At 30.3% G+C, this 26,106-nt stretch overlaps 1 protein-coding gene across 2 annotated transcripts in view; it reads left to right on the plus strand.

Annotated features, from left to right (window-relative positions):
- LOC147066362 (uncharacterized) overlaps positions 1-24,856 on the plus strand; it is a 126,641-nt gene extending 101,785 nt beyond the window's left edge. The window contains exons 4-5 of one of the 2 annotated variants that reach the window (XM_085955499.1): positions 4,406-4,572; positions 23,475-24,856. In XM_085955499.1, coding sequence (XP_085811625.1) covers positions 4,406-4,572; positions 23,475-23,927 — 620 coding nt within the window. In that variant the 3' untranslated portion in view covers positions 23,928-24,856. The remainder of the gene's footprint in view (positions 1-4,405; positions 4,573-23,474) is intronic. The other variant, XM_085955500.1, reaches the window with a different exon arrangement.
- The last annotated feature ends 1,250 nt before the right edge of the window (positions 24,857-26,106 follow it).

The raw sequence follows: 26,106 nt of genomic DNA on the forward strand, positions 1-26,106 counted from the left end.
TAATCCACCTTATTTATTATTTTTGTTGATCGAACATTATATTTATGATTCTTCACTAATAATTGTCTATAGCATTATTCAATAAGTAAGTCAGACATACATTATTATATATTTTATTATTCTTTAATTGTATGATTATTATTGAATACAACACTGTTACAGGACGAGTAATTTTCTTTGGTACCTATTACATTGATTTTGGTATTATTATGAATGTATTTTCAGTCACGGTCATAATTATTTACTTCCTGCACCCCGTTACGTTCCATATCCAGAAATTTATACATAAACAGTTCACCGTAGGACACTTATTTGTGCGCCGCAGTACGTAAAATATGAGTTCGTATAACATTTAATCAAATTACGAGTTCTTCGTTGAACATTTCACCGTGGAGTATATTTGTACGTATCCTACAACATGTGGAGATGTCTTTACTAGGTTAGGTTAGGTTAGGGTTAATCTAATTGGAACAGTACTATTTGAAAACTATCGCCGCATTTTGTAAGATACGTACAAATGTATTCCACGGTGAAATGTTCAACGAATCGTCACTTGATAAAATGTTATACAAACTTATGTTTCACGTACTGCGGTGCACGAATAAGTGTCCCACGATGAATTGCATACGTACAACTTACATGTAACCATTACGTTCCAGTATTATAAATACGTAGAGCAAGCACAAGATTGCGCCACTTTCCGTGGTCCATTACCACGTTTTACACCCTGTAAAAGCCACATCGCGTATATCAATTGTGAGTCTGTTCCATTAGGATGCGGAATGTCGCACTCTTTGGTGGCATCCGGAATATAATGCTAGATGAATTCAAGCCACGTATAATGCGCGTCTTTGTGATTTCATCATTATTTTATTACCGGAGTCATAATAATGTACCACGATAGCCGAGCGGCTTAAGCGTCGGCGTATAACGTCGTGGGTCCCAGGCTTGCAACTCTGCGTCTGGCAAATACACATATTTTTTTATCAGTTTGTGTTTAAGTCAGATTATAGACATAATAAGTTGAGCAAGTGGCTAATATCTATTACTCGTGAAAACAAAAATCTGTTAATACAAACCTTCACTCTGTGTTGACCCATATGATGTTATTAAGATCGGGCATGGTTAAAAAAATATTATTGTGCCTAAATTTGTTATAAATTTTGTTACATAATATAACATATTGCAATGTAGAAGCCATTGTACCTTCTGATGATATCTATTTATACGAAACAATATATATTTAGATCTGTGATATTATATGCTTAGATATTTGAAAGAGACGGAGAATATTTCGTTTCATATATTACCACTATAACGTCATTTTGGTATGTGTGTAAAAATGTCTTCATTGATGTAATGCGTTAATTCTTTTCGCACATGTAACGAAATAAATAGCTTCGTTGATTAGATCGTATTATATTGCTTTATAATGTAACTACGAGTGATATATGTGAGGTATATACAATATATATTAGGTAGAGTACATACATATACGTTTTATAACTTTTCCCACTTTTTACTACACTAATTCGCCTCTCTGTCTGATTAGCTCTCATAAAATTAGATCAAATGATATTCTCTTGTATTAATACATGTAGTGACAAATAAATAAATAGATAATAAGTACATGTCAAAAAATATTTTTAGAATATATTACATCATTTTCATCCTAGAGCCAGGAGTGAAAAGTTATGAAGTAGCAACACTACATATTCCTTAAATGTTTTATTGAAAAAACTGCTTTCCGGTTCGGAAAATTTTCCATTTCGAGCGCGTATACATTGACGGCATTCAAGCAGCCTCCGACAGTTCCGTTCTCCCAACACAAAGGACGCGTTATTTGTGAATGTAAATGACATTTATTTATCTAGAATAGGATCCCATTGCACTTATAATAAAATGAGGGTTTGTATTTTGTTTATGCTCGCGTTTACAATGAGCAATGGCGGCATGGTGATGGGTACAGTCGTGGAATCGGGGTTCCATATTTAAAAACATTGTACCAACGTACCACCAACCATACAATGGCGATTGACAACCGTATCGAATTTATACGTATAACAAACATAACCCACGATTTTTAAAGCTAAACAAAAATAATAATATTATTAGGTATGTACTTAAAATTAATCTAGTTCCTTTTAATCTTTGATATAAAGCTTTTCGCACACTTATTCATAAATATTATTTATAAAACACATATAATATGTATACGTTTTATGATACAAGTAGTATGCACTTTAAATTATTATATCAATCAACAAGTTTTATATATATAAGTACCAATATTTATATATATATTTTACCATCTTTGATCCTCCACAGAATGGAGGTTGTATTTTTAAACACAGATTTGTTACAACAATTGGATGTTAACTTATTCAACCTAGTCTGGGTTCTAAAATTCTTAGAAAACAACAAGTGAATTTTGCCAGATTCGGGATGCAAACCCAGAACCCACGGCATTATAAGCCTGACGCCTTATTTTAAATAATTTGCCATCAGTTCAAAATGGTTTGAAAATATGCTCATCTGGGTTATTCTATATTATTAAATTGTTCGATTATTAATAATTACATTTTAATCTCATGCAATAATACTGACTTCCTATCCAACGTAAATTAATAAAAAAAAATATGAATACAAAAATATTATAGCTTTTTTGACATTACTAGTTATATTTTTAATTCACCGGTAACTCAGCGTAGAGTTATATTATTATAAACTATGTAAAACTAATATTATTAAAAAATCAATATTATGAGAAATAAGTAAGTAACTGTATTACAAACTTATAACTATAGACTATAGAACTTTGTACATTCTCTTCAATTGGATATCAAACATAATTAATATTGTTTCACAAAGTATTGGCAGTGATCAGTATTGGGTTCTTATAATATCTAAACGATGTTTTTGTATTGTAAGATACCACAAACAATATGGCACATTCATTTTACTTATAACTAGTCGGATAAATAATACCATAAAAGTTATTATATTTGTATGGCCAAATAATAGATGCAATGTACTGGGGTTTCATATTCACAATCCCCGTTGTCAGTTTTTGACAGGAGCATGTGTGAAGGAGACAGCCAGGAGACAAGTGACAGGAGTAGGTGAGATAGAATACGAAAAGCCAAGAAGCCCTCGCTGGATTTGTTTATCCACAGGAAATTAAAAGAAAATATTATCACTAACCTTTCAAAGCTCTTTGCATTGTAAATTGTAACAAATGCAAGATATTCAACTGCAGTGTTTTCCTCTATAAAAAAATAGAGCATTCCAATTGTATTACAGAGATGCTAAGAGCTTTTTTCTATTTAGTTGTTAGTAGGTAGGAACATAAAAAAACTTATACTATCATGATTAATATCTAATATCAAAGAAAAGTTTTATTTTTTACAGTGAAATAACATGCACAATATACATTTATACTGTTTTTTCAACGCAATCTTCGATTAATCGCAAATTAACTTAAAAAATACTTAGTGTATCATTGGTTAGACGTAATCAAGCATAATACTAATGGCGAAGACTCCATACTAGGCGATTATTTAAAGCCTACAGTATTAATAAAAATATTTTTTAATTGCCTTAATATATATTTAAATAATACCTTCATTATTTTACATTCTCAAAAAAATATATTTTGCCAACGACATCTGACTGTTGTAGGTATGTATTACAAATTGATTGTCAACATGGTCAACCAGATGGCACGTAGAAATTCCACTAATACGGAACGATCTTCATATAACACAATCTAATAGTTAAAGTATTCAACTAATTTCACGCATACAACACATACAAACGATAAGGCTATGTATTGTATGAAAGCCTGTCATAATATTTACAATAGGTATATCAACATTACTGAGGTAGTAGAATTTTCGGTACTGTTCGGTTATACGGAATACAGCGGAAAACGCATTTTGAAAATAGCCGATAAACTGGATTATTTGTTAGGTTAACCTAACCTTACCTAACCTAACCCAACCTAATCTAACATAAACTAACCCAAACTAACAAATAACCCAGTTTATCGGCTATTTTCAAAATGCGTTTTCCGCTGTATTCCGTATAACCAAACAGTACCGAATTTTCTAACCCGAGTTTGAATCGCTGTTGGGCATTATTATTTTATATCAATTTGTTCTTTTTTTCGTGAAATATCTTAAAAAATATACTATAATATTTTGGTTCGATAATATTATATTATCTATTATTATATATATTTAATCTTGTAAATATGGTTGTCCTAGGACTTTCTTTCATGTACCTATCACAGCCTACTTATCTTCAATAAACACCTTTCGCCACTGTATAATACCTTTTTTATTTGACCTTTTTTGTTATCCAAGTAAGCCTAGATTCGCGACCATCGTAAACCTCGTTGAAGTTTCTTTTGAATATTCCTTAGGCATGGCGGCGTCGCAGATGAGCCAGAGCATGTCTTCGTATTATGGACCAGCTGCATATGGATCTCTTAGCGCCGCTTCGATGGCAGCAGCAGCCGCCGCAGCACAACAGAATGCCATGTCAGCAGCCTTAACTGCACCCGCACAGGTAAATAATGTTTTTCTTTATTATTTTTTATTACACACTGAAAGTTTATTACCAATGATTATATTATTATAACCTACTAACATACGACCCACGGTGGCCGCGCGGCTTAAGCGTTGGACTATCACGCCGTAGGTCTTAGGTTCGAATTCTGGGTCTGGCAAGTACACGTCATATTGTTTTTCAATTTGTGTGAGAGTCAGGGCTTGGACCTAATAGGTTGTACAAGTAGCTGATATCCATTTCTCGTAAAAAACAAAATCTGTTAGCACAAAACTTTACTCTGTGGAGATCGGTTAGGATCGGACATGGTCGAAAAAAAACCCTATCACTAGCAGATGTGATAGCTTTTTTTACCAGCCTTAATTAATATTACTAAATGAAGGTTTATTTTACTTCTCTTATATATTTTTGTTAGCTTATAAGTACCAAATACATACTTTTGTTACACTTCGTCAATTTGTTGATCCACTTCTAGATGAAGCTCTTTCTACCGTTTTCGATTCATGTACTTCGCTACCACGTAATTCTAGAAAATCTTAGATAACTTTTTCAGTCATATTATATCCTCCAATACCTAGTACCTACCACAAGATTATTGCATTCGTCCAGTGACCATTCTATCAGCTAGCTATATGTTCAGTCCTTTTCCGATTAAGGGTTTTGGCATACTTAATTACGCTTTTATCATACGCTTGTTTCCTCCATTATTCATTCGATATTTTTTGTCTTTACACGTGATGCCTAACATATGCCTCTCCATATTATCATGTACATATCAAAAATCTTAGTTTATGAATTTCATTGGACTCTTAATACCAAACTTTACATACATACGTGAGCACTGGAATCACACATTTATTAAACACCCTGCATTTAAAACAAATTTGAGGACCGTTTTTGAAAATTACTTTCATCTTTATTAAGAATGCACTTCATGCCAACTATGTTACCAACACTTTTTACCCATAGATATAGTTTCAAACCTGCTCGAGCCGGACACTATTGATTATAATTATCTGTAGGTGAACGTAGTGTTTGATTATATTTTTTTTATCTTCGAGACGATTTGTTATTATTTTGTAAATTTCACGTAACTTCTCTGTTACATAATCTTTCAAAATCGGAAACTACAACCATTTAAACTTGAAGAGATTTTACTATTAATGTTGGTATATCCAATGTTATGTTACCAAAAAATAATATGTACTTGCCTGTTGACTTTAAAATGGCATATATACTATACGTATAGAGAAGAGAAACATATCACACTGGCTATTCTCATAAATAGTAAGCAATCATGAATTGAAAACTTATTATGTGCTGGAGTGTAATAAATAAATTTAGATATGTATTAGAATTGGGTACATCTGGGCAAGCTTGCGTGCGAGTACTATTTCTAATTTGAATATGATTTCTTGGAATTATTATACATGAAATTCGATTGTAATGTAACTTTAAAATTAAGTTGCTGGTATGTAATCAATCTTTTGACGTAGGTAGTAATATTAACTATTAATTATTATTGTATCCAGTGTTCACGTACAACAGAATATGAACATAGATATTTCGACATAATTACAATCAAAAATAGTAACAATCACTAAATCGTACCATAAAATATCCGGTTGTGATTTGTGTCCATTTTTTTAAATTATCACATTTAAATAATTACGCCATAAAAATATACCTTGGTACTTCCATAAATTTTATGAAACAATAATAATTATACATTCAGTTTACACAAAAAAAGAATAATATGTTAATACATTATAATATATTAGTAAAATATTAGAATATTTAAAACAATTATTAATTAGTTGGGAAGTAACGTAAAACACGTGTAAACATTTTAACTAGTATTTCGTCGTTAAGCTATTATAAACCTCAGATGTGACAATTTTCATAAAATGATTTTGTTTTAAATTTCTTGTACGTTTATATAATATTCGTATATCTTAATAAAATCTCGAATGCTCTTTATATTATGTACATCATTTATATAAAATATAATTAAATATAAAACATAATGGTAACCACATAAACGCCAGTTCAATTAATAAAACCCTCCTATAAAAAGTCCAACAGTTAATATAACAATAATACCTTCAATATAAGTAGGTACCTACTCATCATAACCGAGATATTACAAATAGGTACACGATAATCACAAACATCCACTACCTGTTAATGAGAGATTAGATAAGTTATTCAGAAAGTTACAAAAACGGACTGACTTAATTTATGTGGTTATAAAAGAGTATTTTATCTCTCCAGTAAAATTTACCAATTTGTCACATCAGAGGTTTTGACAGTTCAAAAACGATAGACATACGGTAACAGTATAGTAACATTTTGATTACTAGCGGCACCTGTTTTCGACAAATCAAATTTGTTAAAAAAAGAATCAAATTTTCATTTCAAAAACACTCCCACAGCAAAACACCTCCAATTTTACCCAAACCTTTTTACCCAATTATTCAATTAGGTATCACCTACATTCAATTATAATTTATAACGTAACATGGATGGGTCGATAGTCGTTTTGGCATAAAATTTCCATTTTCAAGACTATATTGACTAAATATTCATTGTGTAAACTTACAATGCCCTTTAATTACTTCGCTATTTACAGAACAGATTTTTGACTTCATTTAAATACGTATAATTAGGTATATATATATATATATATATATATATTATGTAGTGAATTTTAAGTGATAAATTAATTTTAACGAATTTCTACCAGTAATAATAAATCTCTTGTGAGGACAATAATATTACCTATATATGAATATAGGTATATATAAGTTAAAACACGTCTGTTTATTTCTTTTTCCTATTTGGCTACAGCTAATATACTCGTATACCTACAAAAAATACCATGTGTGTTTGTTCAGATTACCTTTCCTGCCAAATACAATATTTAAATTTTTCAATAGAATTCCTATACTAGCGATTAATTTATTGATAATATTTGGAATTGTTTGTGTGACACCATACAGTTTTATTTATAGGATATCTATTTCCAAATAGGCATATCCAACCATAAAACACAATGAATATAAGTGCATGGGTACTCCTGCATTTTCTCTTTCCCTGATACCCTACGTGTGCGCGGAGTCCGCCTTCATTTATTAAAAAAATTCTAATTTAATGTTTGCTGTAACTAACGAAGTGTGAGAAATGCTAAGGTGTTGAAAAAGCGGCACCAACAATGTATGGCTAATGGTGTATGGATGTGAAAATTCACAATAGGGGCCGGTACGATATGAAAGGTCCCCATTTGTGCGAATAGTGCAAGTCACTATCGGACGATCTGTTCGCTTCAACGTATCGGACAGCGGGGAGACTGGGCCGGACTGCTCCTTTTATTTGTTAATCAACGCCATCAATCCGTTTGTATGCGTGAATACTGTGCGTAAATTGAAAGACTACCTCTCAATGTGGACTGTAAATAAACTATAATGCTATAATTCGATTCGGACTTTTTCCTTCTGGATAATCTTATACAACTTTTTTCAATTATTGTCTCATCATATTTTATCAATATAAAGACTTTTCAGTATTACCTGACTTAGTTAATAAATATTACACGTTTTAATTGTTTATAGGTACTCTACCGCATAATTATGACACAGTCCTTGTCCAATTTTCATTTACTTTTACGACACATAAATTAAGGATTATTGTAAAAATATGTATAAGTTGAAAATACGAGTACATTCAGAATTAGTAATAAAATAGTAGTCAATAATCAAAACAGGATATGTCTACTATTAATCGTTCAAAGAAAAAAGAACTTTTTTGTGATACGATTTTTGCGCTATGATGTAGGTAAAATATAGGTATATTTAATATAAATGATCTACAATATAACGTATCGATGTATTTATTGAAATTCACATGTATCATTGTGAATGTCAATAACGTTGGACATGTCCCAATTTAAAAGTCACCTCAAAGTTTAAAGCCAATAATAAGTTATGTTTTTGGCTATTATATTTTAAAGTCAACCAGACGTGTGGTAGTCATAATATATGTAATTATATTCCGCTAATAACTTAAGTAAAGTATATATGGGACATATTCAGTTTTGATTGTTATTTACTGCAGAAAGCGATAATATCAACAAAAAAAAAACAATGTAAAATTTTAATATCTCAAATTTTAATAAAAAATTGTCTCAATGTAAAATATGTCTTCCAGTTTTCTGAATATCACAATAGTACCTACCACAAACAGCAATCATATTAACTTTTTGGATTTACTCACTCTTGGAACTCCATGTTTATCTGAAAACTATTAAATTTACCATAACCCCTTACCCTTCAAATTTTGTTGTTTCCACATAGCCAAAGTATATTTGGCGTAAATGTTTTTCATTTATCTATACTATTATATTTATTTTTAAATAAGCAAAAATCAGCATAAGTTTTAATAGACCCCACGATGTACGAGTAGTAGAATCGTGGGTCTCGAATTCATAACCCGATCATATGTGTTTAGACCCAAAACATGACCCAATAAGTTAAGCAAGTGACTAGCATATATTTCTTCTAAAACCAAATCTGTTAAGATATTTTCCGAGGCGGCCAAGCTTCACATGTGATTATAGAATTAATTTAGAAAAAAAATTAGCATAAAAAAATCTTATTAACACCTAAATATAATATATAATATTATTAGTTAGCATATTGTTGTCAGCGCAAAAGCAAAAATGATAAAAATTTGTGTAGTGTGAATAGTATGATTTTTTTTATTTAATAATAAATCTCTTAGTACGTTCCTGTGACAGGTAGACACTGCGGGCCGGTTTGGCTCGCGGGCGATCGTCCATCAATCTATGTATATCTGCATGAAAGAAAAGGATATCCAAACACACCCCCTGCACCCCCCTCCAATTCCTTGGGGATAGCGTAAATATATTCGTTTGTCACGCTGCATGATGACTACGGATAATATGAGCCCTAAAGCGCAGCCCAAATTACGTTCCGGCAGGCTTGCAAGTTCACACCTCGGCCACTGGGGAGATGCGACGGAATACAATGAATACACGCTTTGATTTTGCTATGTCAATATTGATTGATATTCGAAGTCTTTAACTATGCAATGTTTATACTAAAGGTATATTAAATCGATCAAACATATTTTTTTTACTTCAAACTAAATAATAAAACTCAATTAAGTACATAAATACCAATGGTGGGTTGGTTGGTAGCTATGTCGATCGTCTCTAACGCAATGGGTCTAAGTTTTTCATCTTTTGCATCTTGTTTCTTCAGCGTATGTTTGATTCAGAGCAAACACGTGATGAGTTTGTCGAATGGCCAACAAAATTTTACGTAAAACGTATATAAATACAGCTACCATTCCGTGTAGGCTCATATGCTCCGTTTAAGAGCAAACATGCTAATTTACTTTACAATTTAAACTCACCTTATGTTCACTAGATGTCATTAGTTAATTAATGTAACTGCTATTATAACTCAAAAAAAAAATGAGAAGTACTAAAAAATAAAATTCTTGTGTAGATTGTGTTTGCATAAATGTATACAACCACTAATTTACGTTATCTTTCATAATAATTTTTCTTTATTGAATCAAACCGCAAAATTAAAAAAAAAAATAGATTTATAATATTCAATGTGTATTCCAGATATCTAATGTATCCATATTTCATATAATGCCATCGTCTCATTCCCCAATGCTAGAAGAAAGGTCAATATTATTCATATTTTAATAAAATCCTATTCTCGAATAAAATATAAAAGATAATAAAAAAATAGGGTACTGTTCCGATAAACTGGATTATTTGTTAATTTGGGTTAGGTTAGGTTAGGTTATGTTGGGTTAGGTTAGGTTAACCTAACAAATAATCCAGTTAATCGGCTATTTTCAAAATGCGTTTTCCGCTGTATTCCGTATAACCGAACAGTACCACATTTTTTTTTCTTTTACTTTAAGCCAAATTCGAATTAAAAAGACATCTTCGCTTATCAATTATTTGAGTAGTATAACTATTTTTACCATTAACAATATTATGTCACGCAATTAAAAAAAAAAAACTCCGTGTCCTGTAAATTATGCTATCATAATATCGCCTGCCACTGAGACGCGCAATGTTTTCCCTCATACAAGATAAACATATTCCTTTTGAAGCGCGTCGCAGTGCTCTTGTAAACTCTCTCAGCCGTCCACTTCACGTCTGGTTCCCCTCCTAATCTCTCCACTTGTGATCTCCTTTGCCCAAATTGCATTATGGAGGGCTGTTAAACTACGTAATTTTCAGTTTAAAATCTGTTGAATTCCACCTCACGTCTACCGGTTATCTTGGATCCTTCCCATTACTCATTTACTGTCATCGTCATCGCTCAACCCCAACAATAATAATTTATGGTTGTGAAGCGTCTTGATTGAACCTTTATTCCCCGTTTTTTGTACCGAATAGTTTTTTTTATTCGTTCAAAAGTGACGTTTATAATGCAATAGATTACAAAAAAACCGGTAGCCCAATTTATTTTTTGCGAGCGTTTAATTTAATTTCAAGGGGATGATCTCCTATTTACTTCCAAAATCGTTTTTAATAATAATGCACTATATTTTACAAAGTTTATTTAGATGTTTTATTAAAAAACATACACAAATATTACACTAATATTAGGTATCGAAGTTCAGACAATTTACTAACCATCTTTTATTTCGCATGTGGAATCATAATATACTTTTAAACTAAACACACATTTTTATAATTATGATATAATATAATAATAATTACTTACTATTGTTTAATAGAGGTAGTATTCTTATTCTATTAATAATTCTCTTTTTATTAAATAACATTATAAATATTAAATACTTGATACCATCTTTAATTTACCTATTTATTGTTATTATAAAAATAATACTGTTATTATAATATAAAGATATTAGGTATTGTACATAACAATAACGTATTAAATAAACTGAATTTAATAACTTAATATATTTCCAAATCGATAAAAATATATTTTAATCAAATAAAAATTGTTCCATGTACATGTTTTGCCTCTTTTAATATACTAAACTATTATGTTTTTATAATTAACTAAGGTTTAAATAAAAATGCAAAAACAATACTATATATACATAGTTATCTAATTTATATATGAATATTTACATTGATACTATCGATTGAGGGTAAAATGGATGGGTACAATATTAGCACAGGTACGAGTAGCTTATCCATAGAGTATAAAACTCTTTCAAGTTATAAGGTCAATAATATTAATTTATATTAAAAGTACATTTTGTAGTTGACATTTGTGATGTAATAAAGCTTAAATCAATAAAATCATGAATCATGGCATTGTAAGTAAACTTTCATAGAATACCAAATTATTGATTTTTGATTAAGTAATTTATTTTCAAAGCAGAAGCTCTTTCATGTAGCTTTAACAATATCCTGAACACGAAATCTACCCCCGTAAATAATGACTGATTGTCATTATTTTTTTTACCTAAAAAATGAACGATTTTTAGACAAAACATGACTGGTAGTTTTTTTCTCCACACCAGAATTATGTCATCAGTGTTTTTATTCTTTTTACCACCACTGTTCGCCTTCTTCAGTAGAGCCTATCTATTATCTTTTGAATCGCTACCAGGACAACATGATGATAAACAAGTTTTTTATACGTAAAAAGCTACCCCCAAACATCTGCTAATTTGTAAAAGCCTCAGGAATTTAGGGACCGGCCCTGACGAATCATTTAATAACGAAATCATCGTTTGTGCGACTAACAATGATATTAATTGGTTGCATTCTGAATATTTTTTAAATATACCGGCTGCTATGCTATAAGGGAGCCGTCGGTTTTTTGTTCCTTATTGCGTTATCATGGAACGTGAATGCGCACTTTTGTCGTACAATACCTTTTTGTAGGCCGAAAACGTAATTAAAATTTAATCAACAATTGGATTGTTGAGATTTCTAAAAAAACAAAACATTGTAAAAGTAGTCATCTATTTTTAAACCGCTTTTGAAGATATAAGACTTTGCTTTTCAATAAATATACATATTTATTTATACAATTAATAGACTCATTATACTGTCTCTATTTTGGAAAAAGAGCAATAATATGCCAGTTTACAACTTTCATTACAAAAAAGGCATTCATTTTTTTCTAAACATTTAAACATCTAAACATCTAAAGTGTATTAAATTTGGTCAAACCTAGTAATATTCATTACTTTTTTGTCATTAAAAATATGGTTTAGCCATATTTGTGTAAGTACGTATATAATATTAACAATGCACGTATTTTAAACATTTAAACCGGGGAAATATACCTACACCCAAAAGCTTAAATAAGCTAAATAAAATAAACCGATTAAATATGTAATATTCCTCGTTTTGCAAAAATTGATTGACCCACATATCATACCAGAAATAATAATGGTTATACCTAAACATTTTTCCTATTTCAATAAAATTAATTTGCTTTAATATTGCGAAATATATTTACTTACTTTTTTCAGGATGTGTAATTTAGTAAAACGTATAAAAGGTTTCGCCAACTTATTGATTGTTTTTTCAAAACAAGATTAATATTATTATTACGTAAGTTTTATTTTTATTAAGTATTTGATTGAACAAATCACTACGTAGGTATATATAAGTAACCTACGTAAAATAATTTAAATCTACTAAATCCATACAGAGGCTATTTTTTTGACGACATAATATTTAACTTTCAATCATTTTGATATCAATGAAACAAGTTATCAAAATTACCACATATGTAAACTCTTAATAATTTATTGATGAATGCTCGACTATAGTAGCTAAATTTAAAATTATCTGTGTAATATTAAATTCTACTTTTTGTCAGGTTTCATAAATGAAAAATTCTCTTATTGTCAACTATGTTGGCCGTATATCTACTTTCATATGTTATATGTATAGACAATATATATAATAAATTACATTACTGAGTTAAGAAACCATGAGTGATGAGCATATTATTAATGATATCGTTGTTATCCAATCATTGTGCTAAATTTTATAATTAAAGCATTAGATACCTCTCGATAAATTCAATCTATTAACTATTAATAGAACTGCTTAATCGTATATATTGTTGTCAACAACTTATGTTAAAAAAAATTATACGTTTACAATTGAAAAGTAATTCTGTGAAAAACTTAAAAAAAATATGGGATTAAAGACCAAACATTTTCATTCTATAAAAACATAACAAAGGCAATATAATATAATTTCGTTCTCATAGTGGATTTAAATATTTCACAGAAAATATTCTAGAAACGTTTACATAAAATTTTATTTTTTGTAGCACAACAATGCAAGTAATACGTAGGATTATAAATCACGATTAGAGTAAGTTCTTTAGTATACATACGGAACAATATTTAGCTCTAATTTTATAAAAATAAATAACAGGATTATTATTTGAAATGCTAGCCATATTATTATTACACGAAATAATATTTTCTATAAGCTCCGCATTACATTAAAAATAATACAGCTCCAAATTAATATTTATTCTTATTTTTCAATTGGCTCAACAACCCAGTGAGCATCTTACCTATATCTTGAGTTTTTAGCGATAAATAGTTATTAACTGTTCGATCAAAGTATCAGATTCAATTTCTGGGCACAAACCAGAGCTGGAAACCGAAACCAAATATTGGAACCACGAGGGCCCGTTACTCGTTTTGGAATAGGAACCTGAACCAAAATATGGGGTTTCGGAGACACCACTGTTCTATTATGTTTGATCATGCCGGAACCAATTATAGTAATTAATTTGTTATTCTAATGGATTTAAATTCAAATTCCATCAAGTACCTTCGGTTGATAGTATTGATATAATATTATGTTATTATATATTCCAACGTTATGGTACCTAAAGATATTTTGAAAAAAGTTACATGAACACACTAAATGTTAAGGTTTTAAAATATTCACAATATAAGTATGTATAACTAGGTATGTACCTATATGTAAATAGGTAAATAAGTGTGTAGGTTTTTTTATGAAACCGAAACCTATCCCTTGAATCGGGATACCGACTTTTGACTTAAGTAAATCGAACATTATTATTTTGTTTCACTGATACCGAGTCGATAACCAAATCTTTAAAATCTAATATCTTGTTCTGACAGATCTGATATAAACATACTTGGCGTATTGACTATATATGGGATTCAAGCCCATGATTCAAGAATTTGTGTCAATAATTATAATATATCGACGCTTTATTTCTTAAAACTATAATTTTGTACTTATGCCTCTCTTTTACCCAACTTCTGAAATTTCACTTAACCTCAAATGTATATTATTACAATACTTTCCAGTATTTTTAAAATACAACCTTTGTAGGAACAATAATATGTAAGTGAAAGTATAGTATAATAACCAATAAGTATTTTTACCTAATAGTTATTATCTTAAGTGGTTTGTATGTTTTTATTTTAGTTAAAATATTCCAAATTGTTATACATACGTAATACCGGATAACTTCGGTACACAAATCACGTTTCTCTCAAAATATTCTTTTATTGTGCAATACACTTTTCCGTTCGTTCGAGATTGACGAAGCCTTTGTTCAGCAAATACGTCTCTTTGAATCCAGAGTAATTTATTCAAATTCGCGCCATTGAGTATGATGGTAATACATGTGTCAATACTTCCGGTCAATTATATCGATAATATCTGCTAAATGTACACACGTCATGTCATTACGTTTTTTGTCCATTTGTACTGTAAGAGGCAGTCATCTATATTTTGCAATCCACAGTGTGGTAGATATATTTTGCAGCCGTAACACGCGGATTCGACCTCTCAACCAGGAAAAATCATGATATTTTTTTAAATGTGTATTTATCAGTGCAAGGACGCAATGGGTTGACAAATGACGACAATTGTTTCTCGTAAAAAACGTATATTATTACTGTTACTATAACCATAACCTCTATTTTGTGAAGGTCCTCACCTCAGGTCCATGCTGGCAAACGTGGTATTTTCAACAAAACTGCAATTTAATACATTTCACTGATAACTTTCATTATAAAATAATCTAAAACATAAATTTATATTTTTTTATAAATTATATAAAATGTTCATTTATTAGCAACTACCTACATCATATTTTATGAATATTTTAGCCATTAATACATAGTTTGATAGGTTCTTCCGAAGGTCAAAAAATTATTCTTTAATAATTTAGCGTTCTAAATTATCTTTTTTTTATTTAAAAATATGTTTAAGTATATACATAATTTTAAAACACATCAGAACAATATGTAACTACATGAAAAATGATAACTGCGGGATTTGAACCCGCGCCCACTGGATTCACGCTAATGTGCTTTACCGACTAAGCTACGTGCGTCCCATAATTTCGACCAAAATAACCATCTCATAGTTTTTCACCCTTATCACTCTGCTGCGCTTCGCAAATTAATTTTGGCAGTCGTATTTTGAATTTTAAATCAAAGTATCAATTACATTTATAATTACTAATCGGTGTCAGGATCTTTTCAAATTTTAATTATAACGTACTTGCTCTTGCCTATAATTTAGTAAAACATTTTTTTATTCGACGAATATTTCAAAAGATTTGAGAATGTAACATAATATATTAAATAAAGAATAATATATTCTCAAATTTTCTATTTAAAATAAAGTACGAATATGTATGTATAACTTTTTTTTGTTTGTATAAAATCATGCTTTTATGCGGTCACAATAACAAAGCGTGTGATATAAATTATATAAATTTTCTTAGCAAGATTATTTTCAATATACAATATAAAGATTTACATTCACATACTCAAAATATAGGTTGCAATATATTTATAACAGATAACTAAGTAAAATTTGGAAAATTGGGTGTGCTTTTTTTCATAAATAATGATAAAATAAATGTATACCCACACAAGGATAATTATTAATTTTTATATGTACACTTCGGTACTGAATTAAAGTTTTAGAAAAATTCTTTCTTGCAACTTGCCAATAGGTTATTTTAAATAAAAAATATTTAAAATCTAATTCCGAGCGTTTTTAATCCCGGTGATTTGTAATCAACAAATCGATCGGAATCCCGGGATTGCAAACCTTAATTCGAATGTAGTATGTGGCTTTTTTGCATAAAAGCATATTATAAATAACACACCTTCGTGAATCCGATAGTCCTTTGACAGGTTGCCCGACTAATCCTGATTTAATAACAAGACTTCCACATTATTATCTATGGCGGAGGTAAGAAAAGATACCTTACCGATCCCCAGATAGGACATTATATTAATGCTATGCATAAAAGAAGCGACCCTCTTTCAATGGTCAAAGATTACGTCTGACATTAATAAACCTTTTGAATGTTGTCACTGATAGTTTTGGTGAAAAATATTTTTTTCTTGCACGACTAAACGGGGTGAAATATTGCCTACAGGCTTGGTAGAGTGGGCAAAATTATTACTATACCTACCATGTGCCCGTGTGTAAAATTTTATGAAATATGAGTACAAATTTTGGATCCAAAGTATTTCAATATTTTAATTTATACATTATATAACGGTATTTTAATTATTCAAAGATATTATTTCAATTCACCTTTGGAGTCTATCAAAAATAATATTTTCATTCGTTTTCAGTGTACTAAATTCAACTTCTGAATATCTGTAATATTTACAATACGTTGTCACTGTTTTTCACTTACAAATATGGCGTTTTAACTTAATAATCATGACAGCACGTCAACGAAAAAGTGTATGATTTTAATGTTCGTTTCGGATAATCAACAAAGCGTTGTGACTCCTTTTTGAATCACTGACTATTTTCAATATTTGGTTTTAACCTAATATTATACATTATATTTTCCCAAGATAAAACTATATACACAAAGATGAACTACGGTAAGTTCAAATTTTGTGAAAACGAGATATTACCATATTGAAATTTCATTTTTCGTTCTTTATCTATAACATTGTAGATAGCATACCTAATGTATTTAATAACAAAGAGCAATACTAAAATATCTTTTAGTGACGCGTTTTGGGCATTAAAAACCTAAAAAAATATTTTAAAACTAGAAGGAACACGAAACTTGTACACATAACAATGTACTTACATTATTAGAAATAAAAATACTTAAAGGAATCTTAAATATTATCACTAATGATTACAAGATAAAAAGAACTTTTTATATACAACGTTTTTAAATTTTCTGTTGAACCATATAAACTTCACTTGACTAGATTAAACGATCAAAAAATTTGTACTTGACATGTCATATTGATTTCCATAGTAACGCACGTATATATTAATAATTTAGTTGCTAGGACCCCAGACCCCTAGCAACCAATAATGGTGTTGAAATAACTTTTCATACAAAACAGAATTAACTGAAAATGAATTCAATTCTACTTAAAGATGCATTGGCATCGTGTTCTGATATATTCTAAAAGTTTCAAATGTCAGGCTAGTCGGGAAGTTAGTTAAAAATCGATTGCAAGATTTGTACCGGACAAATAAGAATACGATCTAAGGAAAACGTTGTAAAAAATAGAAGGAACACAAAACAAAGAATATGTACTTACTTACATTATTAGAAATAAAAATACTTAAAGGAATCTTAAATCTTATCACGAAAAAATAGTGTTTAATGCACGTAGAATCGTTAATTATTTATCTCTTCCGTTAAGTTTTCAATATGAACTAACCATAGTTTACTTCTCTCAGAGGTGGGTATTTACTTTCCATACAAAATATTTGGGACCTTTTTTGTTTCTACCTAAAGACTGACTAATCACTACCTACCTCTCGATCATATAATTTAATTGATCATAAAACATAAAACCCATTTTTTGATATGTTTATGTCCTACTATTCCATACACTCATAAATGTTTACACATCGACATTATGTTAGTTGTTTATTGCTATGCCTACAACTGATTACTTATACATAATATTTATACTCAATCAATTTCAACATAAATGACTGTGATTTTATTCTATAGTAGGTATCTTTAAAAAAACGTCTTCAATAATCACGTGCTATTTCGAACAAAAAATAGTCTCAGATTCTAAAATTAGCGTTCAAATAACAAACCATTTAAAATACCTGCTTCAAAAGTTCTCATAAACAAGGGGATTTGCTTCGATTTTTTCGATAGCGGGCCGAATCGCATCCATCGCACCGAAAAGCCCACACTGTAGCTTTGTTACACATTATAATAATCTCTATTGCAGGTGACAATAAATGCGACAGTCGCATTCACCAGTTGAATGGACTTAGGAGAACTGTACCCTTTTTGTTGGCCGCAATAATTCCAATTGTCTCCGCGGCGTTTCGAATTCGAGATGCCAACCATTTCGAATCGAACAATGCCGACATTTTGAATTCGGTTTTATTATAAATCTGGAATTAAAGTTTCTGTCGTTAGGGGGGATTGTGTCGCTAGCATGCCTACTGGTAATTATTTAAAACTTAGTGAACATAATTGATTTTTATAATAATATGGTCGTTACTCTGCTCTTAACTAATCCCATTAAAACACTGAAGTGAGAATAAAAATTAAAAATATTTTAGGCTCGAATCCCAATTCACATGTTGTTTTCTAACGTGTATTTACAGTTTCTAGTATGGACATTGTGACGTTGAGGCAAGTGGCTGAAATCCATTTCTCGTAAAAATAAAAATAAATTCTTACAACCTCTCTGTAAACATGGTGATGTTTCATATTATACTATATCTGATATAATATAATATGTAAGCCCGCCACGGCCGATCTAAATTCGTATTCTTTTCGTTTTCCCAAAGTGGGCATCCAGACCATGTATCTGGCATATTAATAAAATGGCTAATAAAAGTCTCTGGTGAAGAAAACTTCGTAAATGAAACCTCTTTGAGAAACGTTCAATATTCACAGCGAATTGTTGAACAAAATATATTTTTAAATATTTGCATAGATTTGAACATCTTAGATTTCAGTACCAAATATCTTATTCGAATACAAGTCATTCTTTCATGTTTCTCTTCCTCCCTTGCGATGTTTTATAAAGGGTCTTGTTTGCAACATAAATCACTTTCTATCAAAAATATTAAAAATGCTTAACCACGGATAAAAATATTAAATACACGAGTATAAAATACAAAGAAAACCCACCCTAGGTTGAAACTTTTACCATACAATGCCGCAAAACCGAAGAGCAACCAAGGTTAAAATAATTTTCTACGGCCGCGAAAAGACGGGACAACGGTATTACTTTGGAAAGTATCGCATTTTCGTTTTGCACCACATAAATAATATTTTGATTTACGTTTAAAGGAAGGCAAAGGTTGGTCAGACTATACATTACTAAATATACATACATGCCTACAACTGATTGAAAGTTTTCCTTCTTTTGTTATTCTTCACTATAATTTGAAAATGAGCCTCTTTGGTGGTTGGATGTCGGCCATCATTGAGACATAGTTTGGTTAATGGAACTGCCACACTTTTATATATGAGTGAATATACGACTTTTTTTAATATATCCATTTTCCTCTCAATAAGTAACCAGAAGTTATGATACGTTAGCGTAATGCCGTAATCCACACAAATAATGTCATTGATACAAATACACCAATCAGACAATAGAAATTAAATAGTTCCTTTACGGCAATAGCGGTTTAACGTACGTGTAGGCTTCAGTTGCTGATTGATTTAATGGTTTTTAAACCTTTAAGGCCTTCTACGATGTAAATCACAAATATACCTATGTATGTAGGTAGTAGCTACTTATTATTTTCATATTATATAACTTCCATCACATATTTGGAGGCTTGCGAATTTTATCTTGTGCAATATGTCTCCATATGGCACACCGTGGTAAAAATTGCAATGGCATGGTTGTACTCAAGATTTTCTTGTCAGATACACATCTGTTTTAAAATTTGGAATTAACCTACAAATCGATCTTCTTCTGCATTACAATGAACACATTCACTGCTCCACAGTGATAATTAACAGTTATAAAAGCTTCAGGGCTCAAAATTTACCGAAGCACCGATCCGGTTCGTAAAATCGGTAAAATTATCTCTCGATTGAAAAAATAATTTGACCATCTGAGCTAGATAGGCCCTATAAAAAAAATCTAACACTTTTTTTTATAAAATACAGATAAAATTTGATAACAATGTTAATATCTTCAGAAAATTGTCAAGTACTTCGGTTCGTAAGCTTTTCCACTTCGAGCGCTGAAAAGCTTCTTATGTTTACACATTATTCACAATATGTAAAAAAGCTTGTTTCATATGAATGAGCTTTTGCTTTTTAACTTTAATAGCTAAATACTTTAATAGAGATATAATATTATGTCAATTATTCGTAGAAATGGATCGTACCTACATATCAATTAAAACAAAATACAATATGAAGTATACAATTTTCGTAGTTTAATGAATGTCAGAACAGCTTTCGTTCACTAGTTATTAATAAATTAGTCGAATACAATATTTCATATTTACACGTATAACAACATTAACTTATTTAAAAACAACGTATTTACTTACACCCTTATAAAAATCATTAATTGTCTAGGAGGCTACATAAATAAAATTATTATTTTTAAATATTATTATTAGGTCAATGATTTTATTTTTACTATAAATAATTCAGTAACAGTACTTACATAAATAGTTGATAGCCAATTTAATTATACAAGTTATTATTAATATGGTGTTCGAGTATTTACACCTTTGAGTGAAGACAAGTACAATTTGGTATTTCTCAAATATATTAGTATTTTCAACCATTATTGATTTTGAAATAATACCTCACATAGAACCCTCTACTTGGGTAGTATTCAAACCCATGGATTAAATTGTTAAAGCTTCTCACGCGGTTTACGATATATACGGGTTCAAGTCATGTTGGGTATTATTTCTTGTATGTATATTTCTACTTACATAATGAAATTATTAATTTACTCCAAAAAATTAAATATTATTTTAATGCAAATAATAAAAATTGCTTCATTGCTACTACAATGGCGACATTAATGATAAAATAACATTGTTGTATATGTATACCTTATTATATCAATACATGTTTCGTATTCAAGTATTCGGGAGTTGAAAACCCTATTCGGAATATTTTGTATCTACTCAGGACCTTAGATTACCTCGACCTGGGCACAATATATTATACCTTCTTATAGGATATTGGGAATTTCATTCAGATGACAATGCCTGTCAAGTCTTCGATGACAATGAAATCAGATTACATTCGCTCGCTTTATTTCGTATTTTTTTTCTCTTACCCGAGAAAGTATTTCAGTTTGCGCTTAGAGCAAGATTATAATTTTTACTATTTTTTACACCATTGATTATTTCAGTTTCGAGCGATTCTCTCACGATAATAGCTCATTCTAGATCTGCAAATCGAATGTTATCGATGTCGGTAATCAATATTGGTAATTTAAAACTAACAATAATTATTGCAAACCTTCTTTATTCATTTGTATAATAGTATCATTTTTTCTAATCTTTGCTATAATACTATTTCAAAATTGAGTTGACAAACGATATTATTGCAATACTCGCATTGTAAAGAGTATTTTTTATAGGTGCTCATTTTCTTTTATGACTGTCTATATTTTTATTTTTTTGATAGAAAAAAAACTTGTTGGTCTTACACAATCACTGATAACCATAGAATCGTTTCCAATTTTTATCGATCATCCAATACAAGATTGGTTTATTTAAATGGAAATTAAAATTCTAAATAATTTATTTTCATGAGCGATTATTACAAATTAAAATTATAAAGCATTGAAAACATAATATGAAATATGTAAAAAAAAAGGTAGCAATGAGTTGCCACTTTATAACTTTTCACTGTAGGAAAAATATTGTTTCCATATAATCTATATACCTATTTATTTATTAATACAAATTAATATCATTTGATATAATTTTATGCGAGGTGATCGGGCAAAGAGGCGTATCAGTGTAGTAAAAAAGGCAAAGTTATGAAGCGTATACTCTATCTTTAATACATACCTAATATTAAAAAAATAAACAAAATTAAAAAAAAAAAAACCATATGAGGAAGTAAATCCAGGGAGCTTTTTCTCTTTCTCACGCTATTACTCTCAGAAATTGACCCCCATCAAAATAATCTTTACTTTATTGTCTTTTGCCCGGAATAGTTTGGTGGAGCACTCTTACCAATAACATAATATCCATATGCCACGAAATGCGGCGTTTATCTTTGCTATGCTTCTCAGATTTACCTTTATGAGTTAAAAAATGCTGTACTTTACCAAAAAATCTGAAATATACCCTGTCTTAATAATTTGTATAGCATTTTCATCTGAAATATATCGTCACATCGAATATATCAACATCCAAAGTTTATATTTAGTTGAATAACCTTTATTGCTCTACAAATAAATTGGCATCGTTAATGGTAGGTTACTTCTGTACCTTGAGAGATGAAGTATTATGTAGCATTTAAATATATTTAGACTTTGTTACAGATTATTGAACATTTGGTAATTATTTTACTTGTGAACTTGCCGTGAGGGAATATATATTTTTTAATTTCCGTCAGTTATCATAAAATATGTGTGTTTTTAATGTGCATTTTTGGTCAATCAATTGTTTACTACTTGAAACTCTAGTACGTGTATACCAACATCATAATATATAAGTGTTTTAAATAACGACCGAGTCAAATCTTATAAATCGTGAATGGCGATTGAACTATTGATACATGAATGTCTCCTCGTTCATTAGTATTATTCTTTCGCCACCTTCATATCCTCTATATGTACCTAAATTCACCATAATATTATGTTTTATTTATTAGCAAGCATTAAATTAACATTGTTTTTCTTTTTATCTACAGGTTGTGTCCACAATGGATGCAATGTCGAAATACTCACTGGAGGCTGAAAAATACCGCGGTGCCTACAGCATGTACCCAGAATCATCCCGTGGCTACCTGGACTCTACCCTTTCAAAAGCTTACATGTACATGGAGCAGCAAAGTCCCAGAGCTTACCCAATGGACATCAGCAAGATGTACTCCGAAGCGTCAGCGGCAGCGGCGGCCGGAGCAGTTCCTTCCACGTCTCCTCGCTCGGCTGCCGATTCTCCAGACTTGAAACTTGGCGGCGGTCACGGAACGGCCGACGCTGGGAGCTCTGCATCGTCAGCGTCGACGGCGTCTCCTGGAGCTCTTCCAGCATATTATCCGACAAGCGCTGGTCTTCTACCGGTGCCGCAGTATGGCCAGCATTATCCGACATCAGCACAGTCTTCTGGAGAGTTCAGGAGACCACTCACTGTTATATTCTGACCAGACTCGCTCTAGCAGACAGCACCCAATGCGGGGAACTCTTTGACTCGCTTTTTCTAGATTACTTAAACGATTTAAAACAACTGTTATATTGTTGACTTTCTCATCATGATTTATTTGTTTATATTAATTTTATTTATCTAGATTTGATATCATTTGAATTCAATTCAGCATTGTAATAATTATTGTGATAATATCCACCAATTTTAAAAGGACCAAACAAGTAATCATTTGTGACAGAAATCTCTATCTTAAAAAACTGTGACTACCTGATTATAAGATTTTTCTCCAAATAAACCATTGCATTACAAAGATACAGGGGAGGAACTAGATATTTTAGTATCCGGGGCAGTAAAAAAATATGCGTCTTCTCACATGTATATTTAATTGTATTTTATTATACAAATACTTGAAACGCCTTCAAAATTTTTATTAGAATAATGTGCATCGCAAATATTAAATCATGTGTCATTGCTAAATTTAATAAATATATTGCTTTTGGCATAACGCGTTCTACGATACCTATCTTTACACTATCTTTGATATGTTCGTAAGAAAAAATGTGCACATATTTCGAATCTAATAGTGTTCTAAAAAACGCTTAATAAACCAGTGATTCTGAACAGTAAGTTATCAATGATTTTATATACGTTCCACTAAGTTACATTTTTGGAAATTACCTATATTAGAAAATGTGAATATTATTATTTGGAAAGGACTTATAAAAACCTAATCACAGTTTGCTATTTATTATAAAATAGAGTATGCATGGTATACTTTATCAACAATTCGATTTCATGTACAGAAAAAGTTAATTACAAATTTGTATAATGTATCTTTAATTATTCCGCCTACTAATTAGTTGGTGAAATTTCATTGCATTGTTTTCATCAATATGAAATTAATAATAAACATATTGTTTAGTCGAATTCATCGTAGTTGTAAGAATTCTGTTGCTGTTATTCATTGACATCGTTTTAATGAAACTTATTTATAATTAATTAATAGTATAGTATAGTTTAAAATATAAATGGATACATACACTATATTCGTACTGTTTTCAATATCAAATTAGTTCTCTTGGTTGTTCAAATTTCCCTTAAAGCTTGCCGTCGTACTGATGTATACATCGATATGTTGTATTAAATTATTGTAAAACAACGAAATAAAAATCAGACTTTACATTTTAATGCCTATTAGACGCTGGTTGACTTTGCAAGACATGCATCTGTTTTACGAATAAATAGGTAAAAAATATAATAAATTGGCCTCATAATAGGACAACTAGGGATTGCAATACCGATATTTCTAAGCCGGTCTCCCAGTATTTTTTGGATACCGAAATACCGGTTTTAAAGGTCACATAATACCGATATATTCGGTATTGAAAGTGGAAACAAAATGTATTAATTATCGTAAAAACTTTAACATGACTGTATTTTTTGTCTGTCAAAGATAGATTAAAATCTGTTAATACAAACCCATATGATCTTTTTAGGATCGGACATGGTCGGGGTATTTTTTGTCTGGCTACGCGATGTCTGGTTTACTTCCATTGCCTGTAAACGATTTCGGAGACCAGCAATGTCACGTGCTATAAAATATTAATATGTTAAAGAGATTTATATCTATATATATATATTGGTAGATACTAGGTAGGTACTGTTTTTTTCATATATTTCACAAATACCGATATTCAATAGGAAATACCGAAACACCGGTATTATTATTTTCATTCGGTATTGCAATCCCTAAGGACAACCAACCATGCGGACAGATACACAAGCTAATTAAAAAAACTATTACTGGTTCACTGCAATATTGCATAAACTTATACGGAATAAGACATTATGAAACAATAATAGTTTTAATACATGATACAAGACTTGAGAATGTAACATCATTTTATTGATAATACTCGTACACAATTTGAAAGTACCTCAGAGACATACTCTCGTAGAAAAAAAATTAAAACAATAAATATCGCCAAAATATGGTACTTTTTCTAATAAGTATGTCCCTAAAGTGTTTTCAAATGATTTATTTTCAATGATAGTTGTGTTTTAATCTCTTTGTTTCACACATAAATAACGTTTAACAAAACATATTGGAATCTCTCCTTTACAGCGCCTATACACGTGCATGGATTTACTTACACCAATAGTATGTATTTTAAACT

The sequence above is a fragment of the Rhyacophila brunnea genome, unplaced genomic scaffold, assembly GCF_057557595.1.
Source record: "Rhyacophila brunnea isolate RB1 unplaced genomic scaffold, BYU_Rbru_1.0 scaffold_5, whole genome shotgun sequence".
NCBI lineage: Eukaryota > Metazoa > Arthropoda > Insecta > Trichoptera > Rhyacophilidae > Rhyacophila > Rhyacophila brunnea.